Source organism: Phyllostomus hastatus, unplaced genomic scaffold, assembly GCF_019186645.2.
Source record: "Phyllostomus hastatus isolate PE091 unplaced genomic scaffold, TTU_PhHast_1.1 phas_contig_254, whole genome shotgun sequence".
Classification (NCBI taxonomy): domain Eukaryota; kingdom Metazoa; phylum Chordata; class Mammalia; order Chiroptera; family Phyllostomidae; genus Phyllostomus; species Phyllostomus hastatus.
Window position 1 is genome coordinate 9,026,610 of NW_025333810.1, and position 22,065 is coordinate 9,048,674.

At 34.0% G+C, this 22,065-nt stretch overlaps 1 protein-coding gene across 2 annotated transcripts in view; it reads left to right on the forward strand.

Annotated features, from left to right (window-relative positions):
- Positions 1-1,506: 1,506 nt before the first annotated feature.
- Positions 1,507-22,065, forward strand: part of YTHDC2 (YTH domain containing 2) — a 69,107-nt gene continuing 48,548 nt past the window's right edge. For both annotated transcript variants that reach the window (XM_045837870.1, XM_045837871.1), the window contains exons 1-8: positions 1,507-1,895; positions 3,065-3,155; positions 9,759-9,955; positions 11,292-11,491; positions 14,630-14,796; positions 15,500-15,602; positions 16,766-16,922; positions 20,423-20,530. In XM_045837870.1, the coding sequence (XP_045693826.1) occupies positions 1,703-1,895; positions 3,065-3,155; positions 9,759-9,955; positions 11,292-11,491; positions 14,630-14,796; positions 15,500-15,602; positions 16,766-16,922; positions 20,423-20,530 (1,216 nt within the window). In that variant the 5' untranslated portion in view covers positions 1,507-1,702. The remainder of the gene's footprint in view (positions 1,896-3,064; positions 3,156-9,758; positions 9,956-11,291; positions 11,492-14,629; positions 14,797-15,499; positions 15,603-16,765; positions 16,923-20,422; positions 20,531-22,065) is intronic.

Consider the following 22,065-nt stretch of genomic DNA (forward strand, 5'->3'; position numbering starts at 1 on the left):
TACCTGGGTTATCTCAGGTCACTTCTTTTTTCCTTGCTTCCTTCAACTTACCTTTCCTTTCCCCCAGTGAGTGGTCTTCAGGGCTGTGACATGGAACTTTCTCTTCTACACCAGCCCTTTGCTTAGAAAGTTCTTCCTTGTAAATTCTTTGTCAAATCTCTCTTCCCCCTTTTTTGTGTCTCTTTAAAGTTACATCCACAAAAACAAAACAAAAAAACAAACAAAAAAATCCCTGGCCAAGGCTGCCTGGAAGAGATGAATTTCCTCCTCTCCTCAGTCATGCCCAGCATGATAACCAGGGCTCAATAAGTTGCACAATGCATTTGTTAACCTATTGTGGGGGCTGAGATTTAGTGTTTGGGAGATGGTTTAAGGGGTTCCAGATGTTTTTGAGGCACATCCTGTAAAAATACACTATTAAAAATTAAACTGTAAGACTTAAGAGTCCATGTCTACTTACATTCTTCTTTATTAGTACTGAATATATTAGAATTTGATGTTTTGGGTAATGAATGGAATATTTTGTGATAACATGAGAGTGGGTAAGAAAAAGACTATGAACTAGTTCATAGCATCTTCAGGAGTCTATTTTTATGGTTTTAATACAGAAGCACTGTCCCAAATGAACCTAATTGCTGGCATCTCAACCATTAGTATGATTTCTGCTGTTACTCAGTAGTTCATGGTTGTATGTTAAAATCAATGACATTCCTGACATAGGACCTAAAGCAAAAAAGATAGCTTTGTAGTACCACCTAGTGGCTAACTCCTTAACACACGTTTTAAATGGATTACTATGTAGATAGGTAAGTAGACAAAGTATTAGCAAAACATGCATTTTTGATGTATATATAATCATATGTGTAACAAATACATGAGACAGTGGAAATTCTCAGTCTCCCTTGACCTGCTAAATTAAAGGATCTCACTTTCCTAATTCCATCATCTAGTAGAGTACTTATACTATCATTTGATTAATTACTAGTTTATTGCCTGTCACTTCAGTTTAGAATTTCCAGATGAAATACAGATACTCGGTTAAATTTGTATTTCAGGTAATGAATAATTTTTTACTATGTGTTCCCAAATATTGCATGTGATATTCACAGGCTAAAATTTTTTTTGGTATCTGAAATAAAAGAAAGCTGGGCATCTTGTTTTGTCCCCCCCCCCCCCCCCCAAACTTAGCAACCCTACTACCCCCACTGAATGAGTATCTTGGATGTAGCATAGTGCTTGCCAGGCACAGAGTAGGAGCCTACTCCTGATTACTAAATGAATGAACGAAGAAAGGATTCAACACAATAATGAGTGCTTGAGTTAGGGTATGAGTAAGAGCCCCCCGGTGCTGAGGGTGGATGGGGGCAGGAGATGACCCAGAGGATCTGCTCGGTGGGGAGCGCTCGAGTAAGAGGCAGCGATCAGGAGGTGAAGGGCAGCCGGCGCGCTGAGGTCACGGGCGCCGGCAGCTCTGGTGACGTCAGCACGCTTGCTGTCTCCGCCGCGCCAGGGTTTTAGTGGCGCCGGTGCCGCCTCGGTTTGTAGTGGTGACTGATTGGGGCTTTCTGGTGACTTAGGCCCACGGCACCGTCAGTGGAGCCGTCAAGTCCCGGGGGTGGCCCCCGAACTCCGCTGTCCTCTCCTTGGCCGTCAGCCCGCAGGCCTGGCTGCTTCTCGGCGGGGTGACCATCTCCTCAGGGCCATGTCCAGGCCTAGCAGCGTCTCCCCGCGGCCGCCGGCTCCAGGCGGCGGCTGCGGTGGCGGCGGCGGCCCGGCTCAGTGTGGCCCTGGGGGCGGCGCCCGGGCCAAGGGGCTAAAGGACGTGCGTATAGATGAGGAGGTGAAGATCGCAGTCAATATCGCCCTGGAGCGCTTCCGATATGGGGACCAGAAAGGTGAGGCTCCTGACAGGGACCCCGCCGGCTGCCCCGCGTCCCCACACCCGCAGCCCTGTGCGGAGGCGCTGCCTCCGACGAGGGAGGGAAGTGCGGAGCCTCGCGGCGACCTGCGGATCTGTAGGGCTGCGGGCGGCACTCGCGACGGATCGGAGGTGGAAAACTAAGGTTGCGCTCTGGCCGGAGGCGTTTCTTTTTCCCCTGGGCGAGGCTCTGTGGAGGCTTTGGGCGGCTCAGCCACCGCGTTTAAGTATTGATAAGCCTGTACTTTTTTTTTTTAAGAGAGTTGTGGTAGCCTTACAGGAGTGACATTTAAGCTACAGAAGAAGAGCGGAAGGAAATTAGACTAGTAGATGCACTGGCAGTGTGTAGTGCTTTAAATCCTAGAACCTTAACACTTAAAAAAATCAAACTTGCTTTGGCATTTGAAAGGGCTTGCCTGTCTCCTAAGGTTAGAGAGCTACTCGTCTTGGGTCACACAGTGCAGACCCAGGCTCATTCCGATTTGCTGTCCTTAAGTCGGGGACCCTTAACTCTGGAAGCTTACAGCCCCAAATTGGGAATGAGCTGGACGGAGTGATTCTGAACTTACTCTGAACAGAGGTACAGCCTCAGCCATAAGTAACAACAAATCGAGCTTGAGCTAGTGAGATAGGAAGTCTCTACTGTTGTGAAGGCAAAGACCCTGGAGTTTGATGTTGCGCATTCATAACGCTTGAGCATACCTCACCATGGAAGGAAGTAAACGTTTTGTTCATTAAGCAAGTAAGGACTAAGTTAAAACAGTGAAATATGTTCATCAGTTATCGTACCAACTCAAGATTCAAAGTAAGTAGAATCTTTGGTGGACCATTAGATTCCTTTACACTTAGATTTAATTTTTTAAATATCATACCATAGATTCCATTTTTATTAATGACATTAATATAACTATACTTAATATCACAATTTTATTAATATAACAGTGTATCAGCTTTAATTTTATTCATATTTTATTAATATCAATACTAGACATTCAGTAGTTATTGAATATCTACTTTTCACATAAAATATAATAAATTTGTATGCTTATGGTTTTTTGTATTTTATATTTATGTATGCATATTGAAGCACCTTGAAAGAAAATAGCCTGTCCCCAAATGGTACTTTGTGTATTTTTTTTCTCGTAGAAATGGAATTTCCTTCTTCTTTGACCAGTACTGAACGAGCCTTTATTCATCGATTGAGTCAGTCTCTTGGTTTGGTCTCTAAAAGTAAAGGGTAAGCTGATAGCTTTTCTTATTTAAAGAAAATTATTTACCAAAATTAGAGAAATGTTTCCAACTACATTTACATTGTTATTACTATTTTAGATTTACACCCTTAATTATATAGTATGTACATAAACTGATTCATGTCTGTGCCAAACTCACTCTTTCCTTTTCCACCTGTGGTCCCCGCTCTTTTTGTTGTTGTTGTTTTCTCTAGGGACAAAAAGAGGTAAACTTTAAGAGGTCAGAAAAAATAGTTTAAAAATTGAAGTTGCTTGAGAAAAATATTTTCATATTTCATTGAAACTAAATCTATTTTTTTGTAAAGAATGGGTGGACGAAAGATAATAAGAATAATTATTTGCAGAATTTCTCTCTCTTCATGTTGCTGTACTGTAATGGTGAGCACTAGAACACACGTTGATTGTTTTCTTTCCTACCAACTCAGGAATCTGATGATTAGAACCAATTAAGTGAAATGGAATAGGAGGAAACAGTACATACTTTTTTTGATAGTCACTCATCAATATTGGGGAAAGGTCATTTTTAGCCATACAAATTGAAGAAGTCTAAAATTCTGTGGAACTATTTCATTTTGAGGTTAACATATAGCAGGGTTTCTCAGTATTAGAGCTATTTTTATTTGGACTGGATAATTTTTTTTTTTTTATTTGGAGGGCTGTTTTCTGCACTGTAAGATGTTTAAGCCTTTACCCCTATAGATAGCAGTAACACCTCCATCCCAAAATGACACTCTGGTCATTACCAGAATATTACCTGGGGAACAAAATTGCCCCTGGCTAAGAACCATTGAGAGGGAGGAAAAAGGATAATATTTCAGCTTACTAGTTTTTAGATTAAGAGGAGGAAAACAATACTTTATTAAGTAAATATATTAATAAATAAATAGTAGGAGGGTTCTAAAGTGAAATTAGCTTAGGTAGGTATGTCTTGCATATGAATGGCCACTGTAGCGATACATTACTGACGGGGGATTTAGTTTAGGTGAATGTGCATTTTGAACATCGCTGAGCCAGGGCTAGAACAGTGGCTAGGTTCCTGAGCACCCCCATACTATAGTCATCTGAACAGGTGAAATACTGTACTTGGAAATAAAAAGAGAGTACAGGGGAATAATCTTTTACCCAAAAGCACCCGGATCAAATAGGTGTTGAGATTCAGATTTTTCTGATTTTAGAAAGGTATTAGGGTATATTTGCAATATGTGACATAATACCCCTAATAAGGTGTAGGCATCCTCTTTAATCACATTAATATTTCTACTGGAAAATATGTGAATATTCACACTAAGATAAATAAAGCCTAGAAATAGCCATGTCAATTTAATCAGGCTTTGCTGCCAGTTACAGTTGCTGCAGACTTGTAAGAAAATTTTCAGAGCTGTTTGGATTTAAGAGTTGCAGATGAGAGGTTGCGAGCCTGCACTTAGAAAACCTCTGTTATAAGTGCACAATTCTGCAGCTGTAACCACAGTCTATGGTTAAATGAGTTTTGAATTCTGAAGGATTAACTTAGAAATGACAATTAGAAATTACTCTTAGAAAAAGTCTATTAGAATACTACTTCTGTTCAATAGCATGATTGTTTAAGGGATGGTCCAGAATGGAGAAATATCTGGGGAAGGGGCTAGCAAGAAAAGTTACCAGGACAAAAAAAGGGATAAAGAAACACTGAAGAGGCATAGAGTGAGGAGAAAGGAAAAGAGATGCTAAGGGAAGCAAGGCACTCTTCCTACTTATCCAGTCCCTAATACCAATATTTATTTCTCCACAATACCTCTTACGACATTTCCTAGCTTTTTCTCCTTCCCTTTTTAACTTAGCAAACGTAGTACAAAGTTTATCTAGTGGTTCTTGTGATTTTCAAATGCTTTTTCTTCTTTCCACATTTATAAAGACCTACATCACTTTAAATATACTTCTTAAATCTTTTATTTTAATTTATATGAGAATTTATTCCTGACATATTTCATGGGTTTTACTGTTCACCAATGAGTAAAGATTTTTTTTAACCTCCTAGTATTAACTTCATTAATTAGGAAGATAGTTTTTCTGCTTTTTAAATTTTGTGCCTGGTATTATTGTTCCTTTATACATATTTGTGAGAGAACCTGGTGGAGAGGAAAGGTCAGGAAACCTTGATTCCTATTCTCTCACAGCCCCATCCTCTAGCTTTGGTCAAGTCCCTTAAACTGTAAAGGTCCATTTTCTTAAATGTAAAATATAAAGGAGTTAATTTCTTTGTTTTAGTTAAGATTCTATGATTCTGTGATTATTTTGAGCTGCTTCTAAGGTTTTAAAAATAGATTCTAGGCTTACTGTATGAAAATTTATAATTTTTTCTCATCACTTTTTTTTTATCTCCCTTTTTTAAAAAATGAAGCCATGTGTTTTGGATTTTGTTTTTCATCTCCTCCGAAAGGGTGAATTTACTTTGCAATTGATTATTTTTTATACTTGCTTGTCTTTTGGTGAAAATGCTATTTTTGGAATAACACCTGCATTTTGTGTGTATTCTTTAGTATATCCTAAACGTTTTTTTGGAATTATAGTCAAGTTTTTTCCATAACAAAAATGTCACCTCAGAATTTTTTTGGTTTTGAAAGCATAACTTTCTGAACAAAACAAAATTTCTTTTTTATTCTTCTTAGTCCAAGTTAGAAAAAATAAAATTTACAAAATGAACTTTGTTAAAAACTTGTGCAAAGATAAAATAGAAATTTTATGAAAGTAAGTTTTCCAAGTATAGGTTTCTTAACCTGTGATTGCTGAAGTCACTGCTTAATAGGCATCCAAGTGCTCTACTCCCCCTGACCAGGAGGCTCCACCCTACACAAAAGCCCTCCTTTTCAGACTTGGGTTATTTACTGCCTTCCTTGCCTTTTGCCAGGGAAGGTTGCATGCTGCACTTCTCTATTTTCCCCTAGCTAAAATAGGAAAAATGGGTTAAGAGTGATGAACTCTTCAGGAATTTTTAGACATTCCTTGAAAGGAAAAGCTTGGGGTGCACAATAATGATAGTAACATCAGGTAACATTAATTAGGGGTTCTTATGTAACAGGCATGTGATAGGTGTTTTAAGTAGATTATCATTTAATCCTCACGGTAATCTTACATGGTAAGCTTTATTATTTTTTAAGATTTTATTTGTTTATTTTTAGAGAGGGAAGGGAGGGAGAAAGAGAGAGAGAGAGAAACATCAATGTGCGGTTGCTGGGGGCAGTGACCTGCAACCCAGGCATGTGACCTGACTGGGAATCGAACCTGCGATACTTTGGTTCGCAGCCCGCACTCAATCCACTGAGCTATGCCAGCCAGGGGTAAGCTTTATTATTAACATCTGGTATCTGTATAACAGATGAAGCAATTCAAGCTTGGAGAGATTAATTTTCCCAGGATCACACAGCTAGAGCAAGTGGCAGAGCCAGGATTTGATCATAGTTAATGTTTAATTAATTTTTTATGTTCACAGTGAGTTCATAGCAATGTCCTGGGAGCTGTGAGTAGTCACAGAAAGAACAAATTTACTACAAATATAGTGTCCATGACATGAAAGCAACTGTGTTTAGTGACAAAGTTAACTGGTTGGTTTATTAATTTCTAGGTATTCATAAAAAAGTACAAATTAATATGATAAAAGCTTTAATAAATTTGCAATTTTATATTGCAGTATTGGGGAGAAAACGGTTTGGAGTTAGATCTTTTCATCTATCTGTCTAACAGAAGTATAAATTAAGGAGATATGAAATTAAGCATCTACTAGGCATCAAACTTGTGTATGTTATTTTTTTAGAAACATTAGCTCCTTGGTGGCTGTGAGCTTTTTAAGTAGTCATCTTAGGTTTTGGCTCTTTACCTGATATTTTAAACTGTTTACAGATGTGGAAAGTGAGGAATAGTGATTCATATGGTTGTTATTTGAGTATCTTAAATATTCAGTAACATACTGTGTAAATTGATAAACATTAATATTAAAATTGCATCAAATTTGACTAGTTAGAGCAGATCATTTTTTCTTTCAAAGGAAGAAGACATTGAAATGCCAATACTTCATCATAGCATGTATTGATTACTTTTACCTTTTGAAGTTAGAAGTTACGATGTTCTTATCTGTAATTTTCATACACTTATTCTTTTTAAAAATTGCATATGGGGCTTTGCATTTTATTATTTTTAAAAGTATATATGAAGTTCAGTTATCTAGCATCTTTTCCACATCTTGTAGCTAGTTTCTAGTTAATTTTGGTTTGTAAAGGAGACTCTTATGGTTTTCATCAAAGCATGGTGTCAGTTATTTTGGAATGAAAGAATAATGAGATCTCAGTGTGTTAGTTTACACAGTGGGACAAATCTCTGATGTATTGACTGTTTCCATCCTCACATTGAAAAGGTGAATATTTTACCAAAAACTTTACTAGTCTTTTTATTATATATCAGTGTCACTGTGGTGTTGAGTGTGGTAGGAACGAGCACTAATAGCCACAAGTAAAATATTTTACTAAAACATCAAAAAATTATCAAGTTGATGTTATCTTTCTGCCCTACCATCCATGTTCAAATTAAGTTCAGGAAATTTTAAATGCTAATGGCTAAGCACTCACACCTTCTTCTTATGAGTTATTTTTATACATACATTTAAAAATGTATTTATGTATATGTAAATAATTATATAAAATTTTCTATACATAAATGCTGTATTACTATTAGGCATTTTCATTATTAGGAAATTTTCAGTCTGACACATTATTTTAGTTGTGAGCTTATTGAGGATAGAGTATAGTTTTTCAATTTTGTAATCCCAGCTTCTAGCATAGTGTCTGGCAGACAGTAGGTGCTTAATATATGATGCGTAACTGAATGAATGAATAAAGGAATAAGAAAATTAGTGAAAGGTGAAACTAGCAAAAGTTTTCTGAGATGATTTTTAAGAAAATGAAAGCATCTTGGAGGTGACAGAAATTAGAGATTTTAAAATGAGCTAGTATGTGGTGTCAGAAAAGTACAATGATTCACTTTTGTATTGCTTGTTAGTCGAAAGAGTATTACTAGCTGAATACAAATCTCCTAACCCTTCTTTTTCTAGTGCTCATTTCGGCATACTTCCTGCCTTATGTAGTTAAGATTTTATGAAGTAAATGGCACAGAAGGGGAATGAATGAGTATATAGCAACTGCTGAAGTTTCAGAATGGTCCATGTACAGAGAACATCTCTGGAATCAATAATTCCAATTTACCTTGGAAATAATTTCTAGATCAGGTTAAATTTAATTACTTCATCTTTACGCCATCATTCAAGAATCACTAAGCACTAGTTAAGGAGTAGATGACAGCAAAGAAAGCTTATAATTCATTAAAGAATTCCAGAAATTAAAAATCTTGGTAAATTGAAAGCCTCACTTGGATGATTTAGACAGCTAAAACTGTATACGTTAATCCTCCCCAGTTTTGTTTTATATCGTTCTTCAAGTGAAGATGTTGAAAAATTTTAAATCTAATGAAAATTAGGAAAATTATACATGTAATTTTCATTGTATTTGTGGCTATGCTGCTCATTTCTATAATATGAGGGTGACATTAACAAGTGATAACATATTTAATAAATATTTTGGGTAAATTTTTTAAGTATAAGAAATATTTTTTCCTCACTATAATAATAGCTTTCATTTATTTAGTGCCTACTCTGTAACAGGTACTGCTCTTTCCATGTATTACCTTATTTAATCATAAGTGTAGTCCTTTGAGGCAGGTATTATTATTTTAGGCTCAGATCTATTGAATAATGTGCTTATAGTCCCACAGCTAGTAAGTGGTAGAGCTGGGGTTCAAATCCATGTTGGTATGCTATTTACTAGTACTACTTTGAACTATATTATAGACATGTATTATTAAATCATTCAAAGCACATTTGAAGACTTCTTATATGTTTAAACATGTTGGACCAGTTGAAGAAACAAATATACCTACATCAGATAATTGGAGAACAGTTATAAGTCTTCATTGCCTTATCTTTGAAGTCTAGATCCAGAAGCTTTGAAAAAAATTTTTTCCCAATTTACATCTGAAAATACTTATCAGTAATGCTGATTTATGTTTTTTTTTTGGTCCAGCCACTAAACTTGGCCCTCTTAACAGGTTTTCATGGGAGTGTGACATTACCAGTACACTGTAGATACATTCAGTGGGATATATTAGTCTGAACAGTGAACCATAACTTTTTTATCACTTTTAGATTCTGTTGTTCAGATTGTTTTTATTTTCCCTCTGTATGCTTCCCAGCATGAATTAACTGTTGATATTTCATGTACCATGAAAGTCTGCTAAAATAAATGGTAGCATCTGTGGGTAAGTGAGCACTTTTACTGAGTTAAAATTGCATTTGCAGCATTTTGAAATTTTAATTGAAAGTGGTCTTGTGGCCACTCTTGCACCAAAATCCTCTTTAATCGAGCTTTTTGGAATTTTCAGCATTGTCTCCCAAATAATTTTGATTTTTTTTCAATGTTTTGTTTGAGATGTGTTTTTTAAGTAGGTATACATCATATGTGAACAAATTGACTATATATAGTAAATAAATGATTTTTATTAATATTCAGAAAGGGAGCAAATAGATACCTAACTGTGAAGAAGAAAGATGGATCAGAAACAGCTCATGCAATGATGACCTGTAATTTGACTCATAATACAAAACATGCTGTTAGGAGCCTAATTCAAAGATTTCCTGTCACCAATAAAGAACGTACTGAACTTCTGCCTAAAACAGAAAGAGGAAATGTGTTTGCAGTTGAAGCTGGTATGTATTTTCTGGGGGAGCTTCTGTGTTTATCTTATTATTTTATGACTTGTTCTTTTTCCATTTTAAATTTACATTTTAAAGCTAAGAGGAGATAAGATTTCCTAATTTGAATAGCTTATTGGAATGATTAAGACTTATAAAAATTTTGAAATGAAATGCAGTGTTAAGGCATATCATGAAGTTAGATAAGGTTTTTTTTAAATGTCATAGTAATAGCTACCATTTATTGAGCACTTACTGTGTGCTAGGCAGTATATTAAACTCTTTAAATAGGGCTTCATCACAACCCTTGCAAGGTAAGAATTTTCTGTTTCACAGGTGAACAAACTGGGATTCAGAGAAGTTAAATAATTTGTTCGAGAACAGTCAACCAGCCAATAAACTGCAGAGCTGGGATTTGAATATAAGGTCTGCACTATCCTATATCACGCTGCCACCGCACACTAATGAGAGAGATTTAGAATTAGATTTAAGTTGTGGTAAGAGATAGAACAGAGTCTTCAGTACATTAATTTGCTGAAAGGTATATAAATAATATATTTAGGATATAAAATTAAGTTGTAATTTCATTATTTGAAAAAATTAGTTCCGTAGTGAGAAAATTATTATTTAAAGTGATGGAATCTGCCTAATTTTCAGTTTATTGAAGTAGGTTTGCAGAATACAGAAAACACATGATGCTACATATAAAGGAATTTTAAGTTTTAAATACATACACACACACACAAATATTTTGAATTATGTGAAAAGTATAAACACATCATGGCTCTTTTATTCCTGTCTGTTTAGGTAAGTGTAGCTGTTGGCTAAAATGCTCAATTAGGGAATTTATTAAGTTTTAGGACCTGATATTTACACATAATATTCTATTTGTTTACATAATCTTACATGTTTAACTTAAACATACAGGATATATTTTTTATAACGAGTTTTCACTTTGTACATAACAGACTATCAGTAGAATGCACATTGTTTCCTACTATAAAATTTCAGTTTTCTTTGTCATTATTAGTAGAAATGAGTCTGAAAGTCATTTCAGATATTAAATCATGTCTTATTTTTAATGGTTATTGAATGATTGATTTTTGTTCATTTGTAAACATTATGCACCAGAAATACTTTTGAGAGATTTGCTTTCTAATTGATACTGAAATTTGTAACATATTCTGTAAGAATATTAAGTATAGGAGTGCAACAGCTAAGGCGTTGATTGGTAACTTCATGTAGACTGAGTAGAAAAGAAATAGTTGAATGAAATTATATTAGAAATTACTTATTTTAACACTTCTTTTTAATGTTGATCATAATTTTTTTCTTTTATTCATTTTCAAAGAAAACCGGGAAATGAGCAAGACAAGTGGGCGACTCAACAATGGCATACCTCAGATTCCAGTGAAAAGAGGAGAATCTGAATTTGATTCTTTCAGGCAGTCTCTGCCAGTGTTTGAGAAACAAGAAGAAATTGTTAAAATAATTAAGGAAAATAAGGTAGTTTTGATTGTAGGAGAAACTGGGTCTGGAAAGACTACACAGGTTTGTTTCTTTGTTGTTTACAGAAGAAAAAATATTTTAGCCCATGTGACAGTTTGGTATTACATTTATACTCTGTGTATTTAAACAAAAACAGACAAAGGAACTTCTGGGTATTTTAATGGTTATTTCAGAAATAAATTATTGCTGGGGGTACATTTTAAGAATTTGTAGAAAGGAAATGTTTTAAAATATTTATTTTAAACTAGTATATTATACCTTCACTTAAACAGAGGTGAGGATGTGATTTGGCATCAATGGAAGAAATGTGAACTTGGGCCTTCAGTTCAAATTCCAGTTTCCTTATTTATTGGGTGTAAAGTTTTAGTCTGGTTTTATAACCTCTGTGAGCCAGAGTTTTCATTTGTAAAATGATAATTGCTACTATTCATGGTAAAATTTAGAGATGTGTACAAAGTGCCTACTACAGTGGTTTATAAATAACAGCTAAGTTAAAAGCAAAACTAATAACAACAACAAATGTTGATATATAGTTGACTGTAGAATAGAATTAATATGTTTGACTTGGATGTTTAGAATCAAAGTACTTTATTATCATGACATCTTATACATTAGGGTGACAGTTTAGAAGTAAAAGTGGTACAGTGATATGACCTTTTCTTGATTATGTTCTTTAACATGTTAGTATGTTAAACTACTACTACTACTACTACTACTACTACTACTACTTTAACATACTAACATGTTAGTATGTTAAAGTAGTAAAATTACTTTGCTTTTGATAGTGTTTCAGATATAATAGATAATATAATTTTACATTATTTTCTTTTATGGACAAATAAATTTACTTTTGACAGTTGCTTAAGAGTTCCTTTGGTTATATTGGTTGGTTTAATAAACTTAGTCAATAAGGAAGGCAAGTTGATAAGAGAGGTTGACTATAAACTTTACAAATTATTTATTTGTAAGACTTAACCATTTTCACAGAAGTATAACTCTTTATCCAAAACTTGATCCTGTAAAACAATATTTAAAAACATGATAAAATTTTTATCTGGGGATAATATGTAAGATATTTCTTTAGTATGAGTTCTTTGTTTTTATTAAGTGAAATTCCATAGAGTCCAGTCAGTCCAGATATCTTAGATTGTTATAATTGTTTTAGTATTATAGTATGGTTTTCCAGTAAGTGTAAATTGTAGCACTGTTAATATTGAATAGAGATTTTGAAAACTTTGGTAAATACAATAAATGTATTTTTATATAAATTATTTGAATGTCCTTGCTAATAATATTTGTACATCAGAATTATGTATGACTGTTTTTATAATTGTGTATATCATTTTGCTAAAATTTTATATGAAAGGATACTTGAGAATTTAATGAAGAATTTAATGTTATGCTCTTTGATTATCAGTGTCTCTTGCATACCACCAGCTGGGGACCTGGCCCACAACCCAGGCATGTGCCCCAACTGGGAATTGAACTGGCAACCTTTCATTTTGCAAGATGGTGCCCAAACCACTCAGCCACGCTAAGTTTCTGTAGCACCTGGGCCTATCTCTGGAATTTTTGTTAGATATCTTTAATTCTATATTTGCACTGGGTTTCCACCTTTTGCTTTTTGTAGCTTTATAGTATGTAGCACAATATTCCTAATCATTGTTTTTTCTTTTTAACTATTTCTTAGCTTGTGTACATTTGTGCTTCTGGGTAAAGCAGTCAAGTTTAAAAAAAAAATCCCAGAGTCTAAGACATGTATGAAAAGATGTTCTCTTTCACTCATAGTTAAAGAAATGAAATCAGAACAATTTTATTTTTCAGATATTAGATTGGCAGAAATTAATAAATGTATGATATCGCGTATTTGCATAGGTATTGGGAAAACAACATCTTCTACTTTGTTGATAGTATAAATTGTTATAGAGGGAAATTTTATAATATTTTTGTCCAAATTTAATTTATATATTTGGACTATACAAAAGTATGTTAAGCAAGATGTTCACATACTAGTAATAGCAAGCAATAACATTAATAATAACAAACCTAAAAACACTGGAAATTACTTAAGTGTAGTTATATTAGTTAAGTTATAGCACATCTGTAGGATGGAATGTAAAGCTAATAAATGGATTAGGTAATCTGATATGTTAAGTGAAATCTACAAATTACAAACATACAGTAATAACTTTGTGCGATAAAAACGTTTATATACACAAATATCCTAAATTGTGTAAATATTTTTTTCCCTGAAAGAGTTCATAAGAAATTTAACAGTAGTTACTTTTTTGGAGAGGACTATTGGTAGTGGTAGGGGTGGGAAGACTTACTTTTATTTTAAAATATTTCTGACCTGTTTGAATTTAATTATAGAAAAGAGTCTGCAATCCCTGTATTAGGCTATTTTTGTGTGTTTTTTTTAAAAATTACTTATTTTTTTAGAGAGATGTGAAGGGAGGAAGAAAGAGGGAGAGAAACATTGATGTTTGAGAGAGACACCAATTGGTTGCCACTTGCACGCCCCACCTGGGAACCTGGCCTGCAGCCCAGGCATGTGTCCTGACTGGGAATCCAACTGGTTACTTTTTAGTTTGCAGGATGATACCCAACCCACTGAGCTACACCAGTTGGGGCTATTTTTGTGTTTTTCACTATTAAAAATTCCCAGTGGGATTTTGATTGTTTCATGGAGAGAATAGACATTGTCGTAACATTGACTATATCCATTCAGGAATGTCATATTTATATATTTAGATCTTTTATGCTCTCATTAGCATTTTATACTCTTTGCATGAGCTTTAACTATTTCTTTTTAAACATTTGATTATTTATTTTTATTGTATGTTCAGGAATATTTTATGTATGGTTTATAATTAATTATTTAAAAATTGTTTTATTCCACTGTCCCAGTTTGGCCATTAAGTACTTCTTCCAATTGGTTCCTGTGTCTTTGGCATGACTCCACATCACTTACCTCCTCCTTAGTTCTTGGCACCATAAGATGTTTCAAGCTGATCTTCAACAAGATCTTTCTTTTTAAATTACATTTTCTAGCTGATTATTAGCAACAATGTGAAAGTTGTTGATTTTATGATTATGTCTGGACATGTTACAGAATTGGATTTTCTAGGTATATAATCATGTATGTCATTTTATAGTACTTTAAAACTTGTGTTTCAGATTCCTCAGTTCCTGTTAGATGATTGCTTTAAAAATGGTATCCCCTGCCGTATATTTTGTACTCAGCCAAGACGATTAGCGGCTATTGCTGTGGCTGAAAGAGTTGCTGCAGAGAGAAGAGAAAGGATTGGTCAAACAATTGGGTATCAGATACGATTAGAAAGCAGGTAAGGACAATTCTTCCATAGCCTATCTTTTATCAATAGAGAGGGTAAATGTTTCTGTTTTACTAAATAGGGAGACTATGTTAAGTTAAAAAGTTAGATGATTATTTATTCCAAATAGTACTTATTCTATGACAGGACATTGAGATCATGTCTAAACTTACTGAGATTTTTAATAAATAAATAGTTGAGAAAGAGTTTGGGCCATGGATACAGTTTTCTCATTTATAAAATGGGACTAATAAAAGCATCTAGAGCACAGGATTGATGTGAAGTTTATAATAAGCACTCAATAAATATTAGTGACTGAATTGATTATTATTAGTGGTAGTAAACTCCTTCATCAGCAGTACTATTTCTTTGCTCTAATGGTTTGGATATAGTGGTTTAAAAAGCTGATCCCTTTTATGATACACTTTTGTACCCAAGCAAAAAGTATTTAAGGTCTTTAAAAAAATCTGTTTATGGTTCTTTAACAAAATAATCATTTAATTAATAAAGACTATTAGTAGTACAAATTTTGTGAGATTATTCAGCATAAAATAAATATTTGACATAAATTGCCAATAAAGCATACATATATTGTTATGTTAGTAACTTTAAGTGACATTTGTTACAGTACATATAAGACTAACATTCAATGTGATCATGTTTTAATTATATATAATGTTTGTAATTGTGCACATTATTTTGATTTTTTAAAAAGGGTTTCTCCAAAGACACTTCTGACATTTTGCACCAATGGGGTATTGCTTCGTACATTGATGGCAGGAGATAGTACATTGTCAGCTGTAACACATGTTATTGTGGTAAGAATATCTCTGAATTTGCCATATATAACTCAGATTGCTTGAAATTTAAATACATAAGTATATAATTTTTAGAGTAGTTACAAGTGAGAACTAATTTGTTTTTTTCTGAACAGGCTATTATAATCAAGTTACTTTTATTTTCTATAATGATTAGAAATAATTATTTTGTATTAAAGATATTCTTACCATCAGGTTTTATGAGAGAAAATAAAATAAGTAGGTAGTTTTTTAAAAAAGTGCTTTTTTTATCATAGACACAAGCAACAACAGTGTGATGACTGCTAGAGGGAAAGGGGGGTGGGAGGAGGTAGAAGAAGGTAAGGGGGCTAAATGGTGATAGAAGGAAACTTGACTAGGGTGGTGAACACACAATATAATATACAGATCATGTATTGTAGAAATGTATAACTGAAACCTATGTAATCTTACTAACCAATTCACCCCAATAAATTCAATAAATAAAAAAAATAAAAAAATTTAAAAGTGCTTTTTATGTGTGAAAATGATACGTGCATATATTTAGATAAGTTCTCTAGAATGGTAAATTTTTTTTCCCACATGATTTGTCATGTGATACCTTTAACTAATGTGTATTTACCAGACTTAAGACATATTTTATAGTCATTTAACTTCAAGGTTAGGCTGCTAAATTAACTAGCTGCTGATGAAGACAGTTAAATGAATTATATCTTATTAAAGAATTACAAGCTTTTATCTAGTTTGTGAGAAAACAATTAGAATAAGTTTTATTAACCTGCAGCAAGCAGGTTTTGGAAACTTGCTAGATCTGTGTATTCAAACCAAAGGATGCCCCTGAGCCCTGATGTTAAGAGAAACATGTTTAAATATATTTTGTCTAGTGTTTTAAAAGGACACTAAATTAAAATTCACCAATTCAGAATTTAGTTCGTGTGGTTTTATATTCTGAAAACAAACAAACAAACAAACCAACAAAATAAAAGCCAAAGCCAACCATAGCAGGTTGTTAGTGTCTGTTTCTGAATTGTTTATAACCCAGAATTTTCACTAATACTGATGGCCTTGTCCACATTCAATTTGAATTAGTGTAAAACTCAGCAGTTCCATGATTTTAAAGACTTAGTCATCTATAATGTTTTTTTTTATTTAAATGTTCCATGGTTTTATTTTGTTTACTGCAGGATGAAGTACATGAAAGGGATCGATTTAGTGATTTTTTACTTACAAAGTTAAGAGATTTGTTGCAAAAGCACCCAACTTTGAAACTAATTCTTTCTAGTGCTGCCTTGGATGTAAATCTCTTTATAAGATATTTTGGAAGTTGTCCAGTGATATATAGTAAGTTAAATTATAAGATTTGTTTTAGCATTTTAACTTTTTGGGTGATTGTATATATTATAATCAGAATTAGGGAATGTTCTGAAGTGGAGAACATGCATTTTCTGTTTCCTCTAAGATATACTTAATTAGTTATTGCTCTATATTTTCATCTTTTTCCATCTATAGCTCTTTGCTATTGTGTTGTAAGGTCAATTCTCTAGTCATAAAAGGAAATATTTTTACTTTGGCCCTGCATTCCCCTTTACATTGTCTTATATCTTCCCTTTTATTACTAGACTCCCTGAAAGATAGTCTACATTCTCTTGTTTACTTCCCATGTACTTTTGAACATGCTGCCACTTAAATTTTATCCTTATCCTTTAATCAAAACTGGTTTTGCTATCAGTCTTTAAAAATAACAAAAAACTGTCTTGGGATTGACTATGGAAGTAGAGGGCAAGTGGGGAGGAAGGGGATAAAGGGGAAAAAATTGGGACAGCAGTTAACAGCATAAACAATAATAAAAAAATATTAAATTTATCCCCCAAAATGGAAAAAGTTGTCTGTGTTCACCTCAATGATACAGTATAAACATATATAGGAAAAAAGTTCAACCTTGTTATTTCATGTCCTACTTTCCTGAGATTAGTTAATGTTAAAGCTTAGTGTATATCCTTTCTCACCTTGTCCATAGCCATACAAGGTATGCAAATATATATTGTATTTTTTGTACTATAAGACGCACCCCCCAAATTTGCGGGGGTTGGGGGGGTGCATCTTATAGTTCGAATGTAGCTTACCTGGCTCACTGGGGGGGGGGTGGTGGGCAGTGGCCTATGTTATTTATGTTATCACCTTATTTTTTGGACCATAAGATGCACCTAGGTTTTAGAGGAGGAAAACAGGAAAAAAACTATGAATCAAAAAATGTGGTAAAATATTTAATAACATAAGTAACATAATATTTCACCAATAGAAATGTAAAGCTATGTTCAGACTATAAGACACACCCCCATCCCCCCCAGATTTGGAAGGGGAAAGTGCGTCTTATAAATATTTTACATTTTTTGCTTCGAAATTTTTTTCCCTATTTTCCTTCTCTAAAACCTAGGTGTGTCTTATGGTCCGGTGCGTCTTACAGTCCAAAAAATTCAGTACATATTTGTCAGGTTTACAGAATTTGGTCTTACAAAAATGAACACATACATTGTCTTGCAGTTTGCTTTATTTGGAAGACAGTACCTCATGAACTGTCCTCCAGTTCATTAGTTCCAGATATAGTTCATTATTTTAAGCAGCTGTTTTAATATTTTATAATATGAATGCACAATTATTTATTTATTTATCTATCTATCTATCTATCTATTTATTTATTTATTTAATTTTGGGCATTCAGGTTGGTTCTAGATCCTCCCTTTTACCCACCATAAACACTGTTGTAATGAACATCCTTGCATGTATTATTGCTCGCAATAGTGCTCTTATTTCTAAGGATAGGTTTGGTTCCTGAAAATGAACTTTTTGAGTAAAAGAATGTATCTTATTTTTAATTTTAACAGGTTTTTCCATTTTACTTTCTCAAAAGTCTGAAATGATTCACATTTCTGCAGTGTATAGGGCTGTTCATTTGTGATTCTTACCATTATTGTTTTGACACTAGTTAATTGCCAAGCCTACTGTTCATATCTGACACAAAAATCTTAATTATATTTTGTGTGATATTTTCATGATTGCCCCCCTTTTTGAGTGTGAAATGCTCAGGCCCCATAATTTATTTAACAGCACTGCCTTCTAAGTCTCAGTCTACATTATAATTTGCGATTTATTTTGTGGTCTCCTTTGTGGGTTTCTTCTCTTGCCTGGTACTTAAATATTGGTATTTTCTAGGATTATTCCCTTGGTGCACTTTTTAAAAATTCCTTCCTTACCTTCCCTTTCTTCCTTCTTTTCTTTGTTTTTTCTCCTCGTTTCTGCTCTGTGCTGCACTCTATGAGGTACTGGAGATGTGCTGTTAGTTTCCCTTTAAGTTCTTGTTCATGCCCTTTCTTGGCTTCTACTTTATTTTTTAGACTGATGACTCCTGAATCTTTATTTCCAGTTCAGAGTGTTCTTTCCAATTCAGACTGTTCTTCAGAACTTTGGACTTAGATATCTTATAAGCAGCCCACTTGTAATATGCCCCAAACTGAATACTTAATGTTTCTACAGAATTTTTTCTTGTGTTGCCTGTTTTGAGTAATCATACCACCGACCTCATCACCTAAGTCACAAATCTGTAAATCTTTCTTCTCGTAATATTCTTGGGTGATAAAACACTTGAAAGTTACACACTTGCTAATTGAAATCTAATTTTGGCACTTCATATTGACATATCAAAAACAAAACCCCAATGCCCATCAGCTAACTAATAACTCTTTTCAGTTTTCCTGTTACCTTAGGGAATATGTAATCATCTATCCAGTTTTGTAAGCCAGAAATCCGATAACTGTGATGGACACTTCCTTGCCATTCCTCCACATGTAATCTAATGCTAAGTTCCTTGTGTTTATTTCCTGTCTCTAGAGCCTGTCTTTTTTTCCATTTTTGCTATCACTAGTTCATTCAAGTTGTCCTCTTTTATCTGAACTATTGGAATAGCTTCTACCTGGTGTGTTCCATCCACTCTGCTCTCTTTTAAATCCATTCTTTGTAGTGCAATCAGAGTAGTCTTTTCTGAACTGGAATTCTGATGATGTTGATTATTCTCTCCAGCTTGAAACTCTGAATGACCTTTACCTCACGATAAAGACCTGAACCTTTAATAAGACATCTGTTTCTCTTGCTCCATCTTCAACTACAATTCACTCTCTATTCCCCCTCTCCTGCAATGTTCCAACTAGCTTGAAACTAGCTTGTTCTTTTAGTTTTTTTCATCCCTTATATCCTCAGCACCCCTCCCCCCATATTTTTAGTGTTTGGAAAACATCCTACTCTTTCCCAAAATAGGGTCTTTGCTGATGGTATGTGTTTCCATATAGCCTAGTTATTTTTTTTACCCCCTTTTCTTGGTCCTCATTTTGTCAGTGAGGATGCTTTTTTTGAGTAAGTTAGTTCCCCAGCCCCTTATTAAATACTGTCATAGTATCTTATACTTCTCTTCGATAGAACTTGTCATAACTCTATTTTAAAATTTGTAATCTGAATTATTGGCTTAATGTTTCTTTTGCTCATGCATCTTTTGCTAACTTGCAAGCTTCAAGAGGTTGAGAGGTAGCTCTGTTTCTGCTTACCAGTTGTGTTCCTGGTGCCTAGCATGATGCCAAACACATGATAAGTAGAGAGTAAACACTGAGAAAGCAAGCTTATGAACAGTGTTCTAAAATAAAGATCAAAGTTATATTTAAAGGATAATACCATGAGGATCACTTGACCTATAGAATTGCTTTTGGATTTTATAGTCATGTTCATTAACTTGGGATTCTCATGGCTTTATGTGAATTATCTCTGGGATGTAATAACTTTTTAAAAATCTCTATTAGTACAGGGAAGACCATTCGAAGTAAAAGAAATGTTTCTGGAAGATATTTTAAGAACTACTGGATATACAAACAAAGAAATGTTAAAATATAAAAAGGAAAAACAGCGAGGTAAGCTTTTTATCAAACACATGTAAAAAGAAATTTACTATTCCTAATGACTTTTTTGAGTACTTCATTATTATACTGTGGAGTTATAAGGACACTTGAAAGTGTTTCTCATTAGTGTATAATTATGTAATGTTATATTAGAATACTGTCCCAAGTGTACCTTTTACATTCTGGTTATGTCGAGGAGTTGAAAGTGGGGAATACCAGAGATAAAGGAGGGTACGGGGGAGGTAGAAGAGGGTAAAGGGGGCATAAGGGTGATGGAAGGAGAATTGACTTGTGGCGGTGAACACACAATACAATATAAAGATAATGTGTTACAGAATTGTACACCTGAAACCTATATAATTTTATTAACCAATGTCACCCCAATAAATTCAGTTAAAAATAAATCAATTAGTTAAATAAAAACTTTAAAAAAAGAAAGTGGACGCTGGAAATGAGGAGGTTGTGTGTGTCTGTATCCAAAGATCAACTACTGTTTTAAGTAGGGAGAAGAGAATGTGCTGCCACACATACGATTTGCCACAGCATGTCTCAGGACAAGAGTGGGGAGCAGGTGGGGGGGCTCATCTTTGACACAAATGTGAAGGTTTTCAAATCTTGATACTGTTTTGAATTGCTTGTGTACTTTGATGTTAGCATTATTTGCCTATTGATACATTTCTTATCATGACTTTATTCCAGATTTTGAATTAGGGTTAGATTCTTTTTACTTATTTTTAACTACATTATTTATGATGGGAGATTTGGTTCCAAGCTTTGATTCCATTAATTTGTTTGTATGACCTTGGATAAATATCTTAACTTTGGATTTTCCACTTGACAAAGCAATTAGCAATATTTATTTTACAGTGCAGTGCTAAATCACTAATGTGTAAGTTATAAAACTTCTAGATCTTGAAACCTTTGAACGTGAAATTGTATATAACTTCTTTTTTTTAAGATTTTACTTATTTAGTTTTAGAGAGTGGAAGGGAGGAAGAACAAGAGGGAGGGAAACATCAATGTGAGGTTGCCTCTCATGTGACCCCTGTGGGGATCTGCCCCACAACCCAGGCATGTGCCTTAGACTGCGATTCAAACCAGCAACCCTTTGGTGCACAGCTGGTACTCAATCCACTGAGCCACATCAGATAGGGCTGAAAACAACTAGTTTGATGGCAGAAGTTCAATAAATGGTTTTAAACTTTTCAAAAGTGCTGTATGAACATGTCATTGATTGAAATAATATTTATTTTATTTTGAAAATACCGTTCTTTGAATTATGGACCAGAAGTAAACATTTCCCTAACAAATAAATATATGAGGCTTTTAAGCAGTTTCATGTTATCCTTATAGTTCAGCATAACACATTCTTAATGTTACTAATTAATATATTTAAAAAATAACCATGGTTAATAAAGGAGATAGATGCTTCTCTTTCTGACATATGATTGCATAAAGATATTGATGCCTTTGCTCACATTTTTCTACAAAACCTCATTTTAACTGCAAATATAAGTGGTAATTTATTTTAAATATGGGCAACTTTT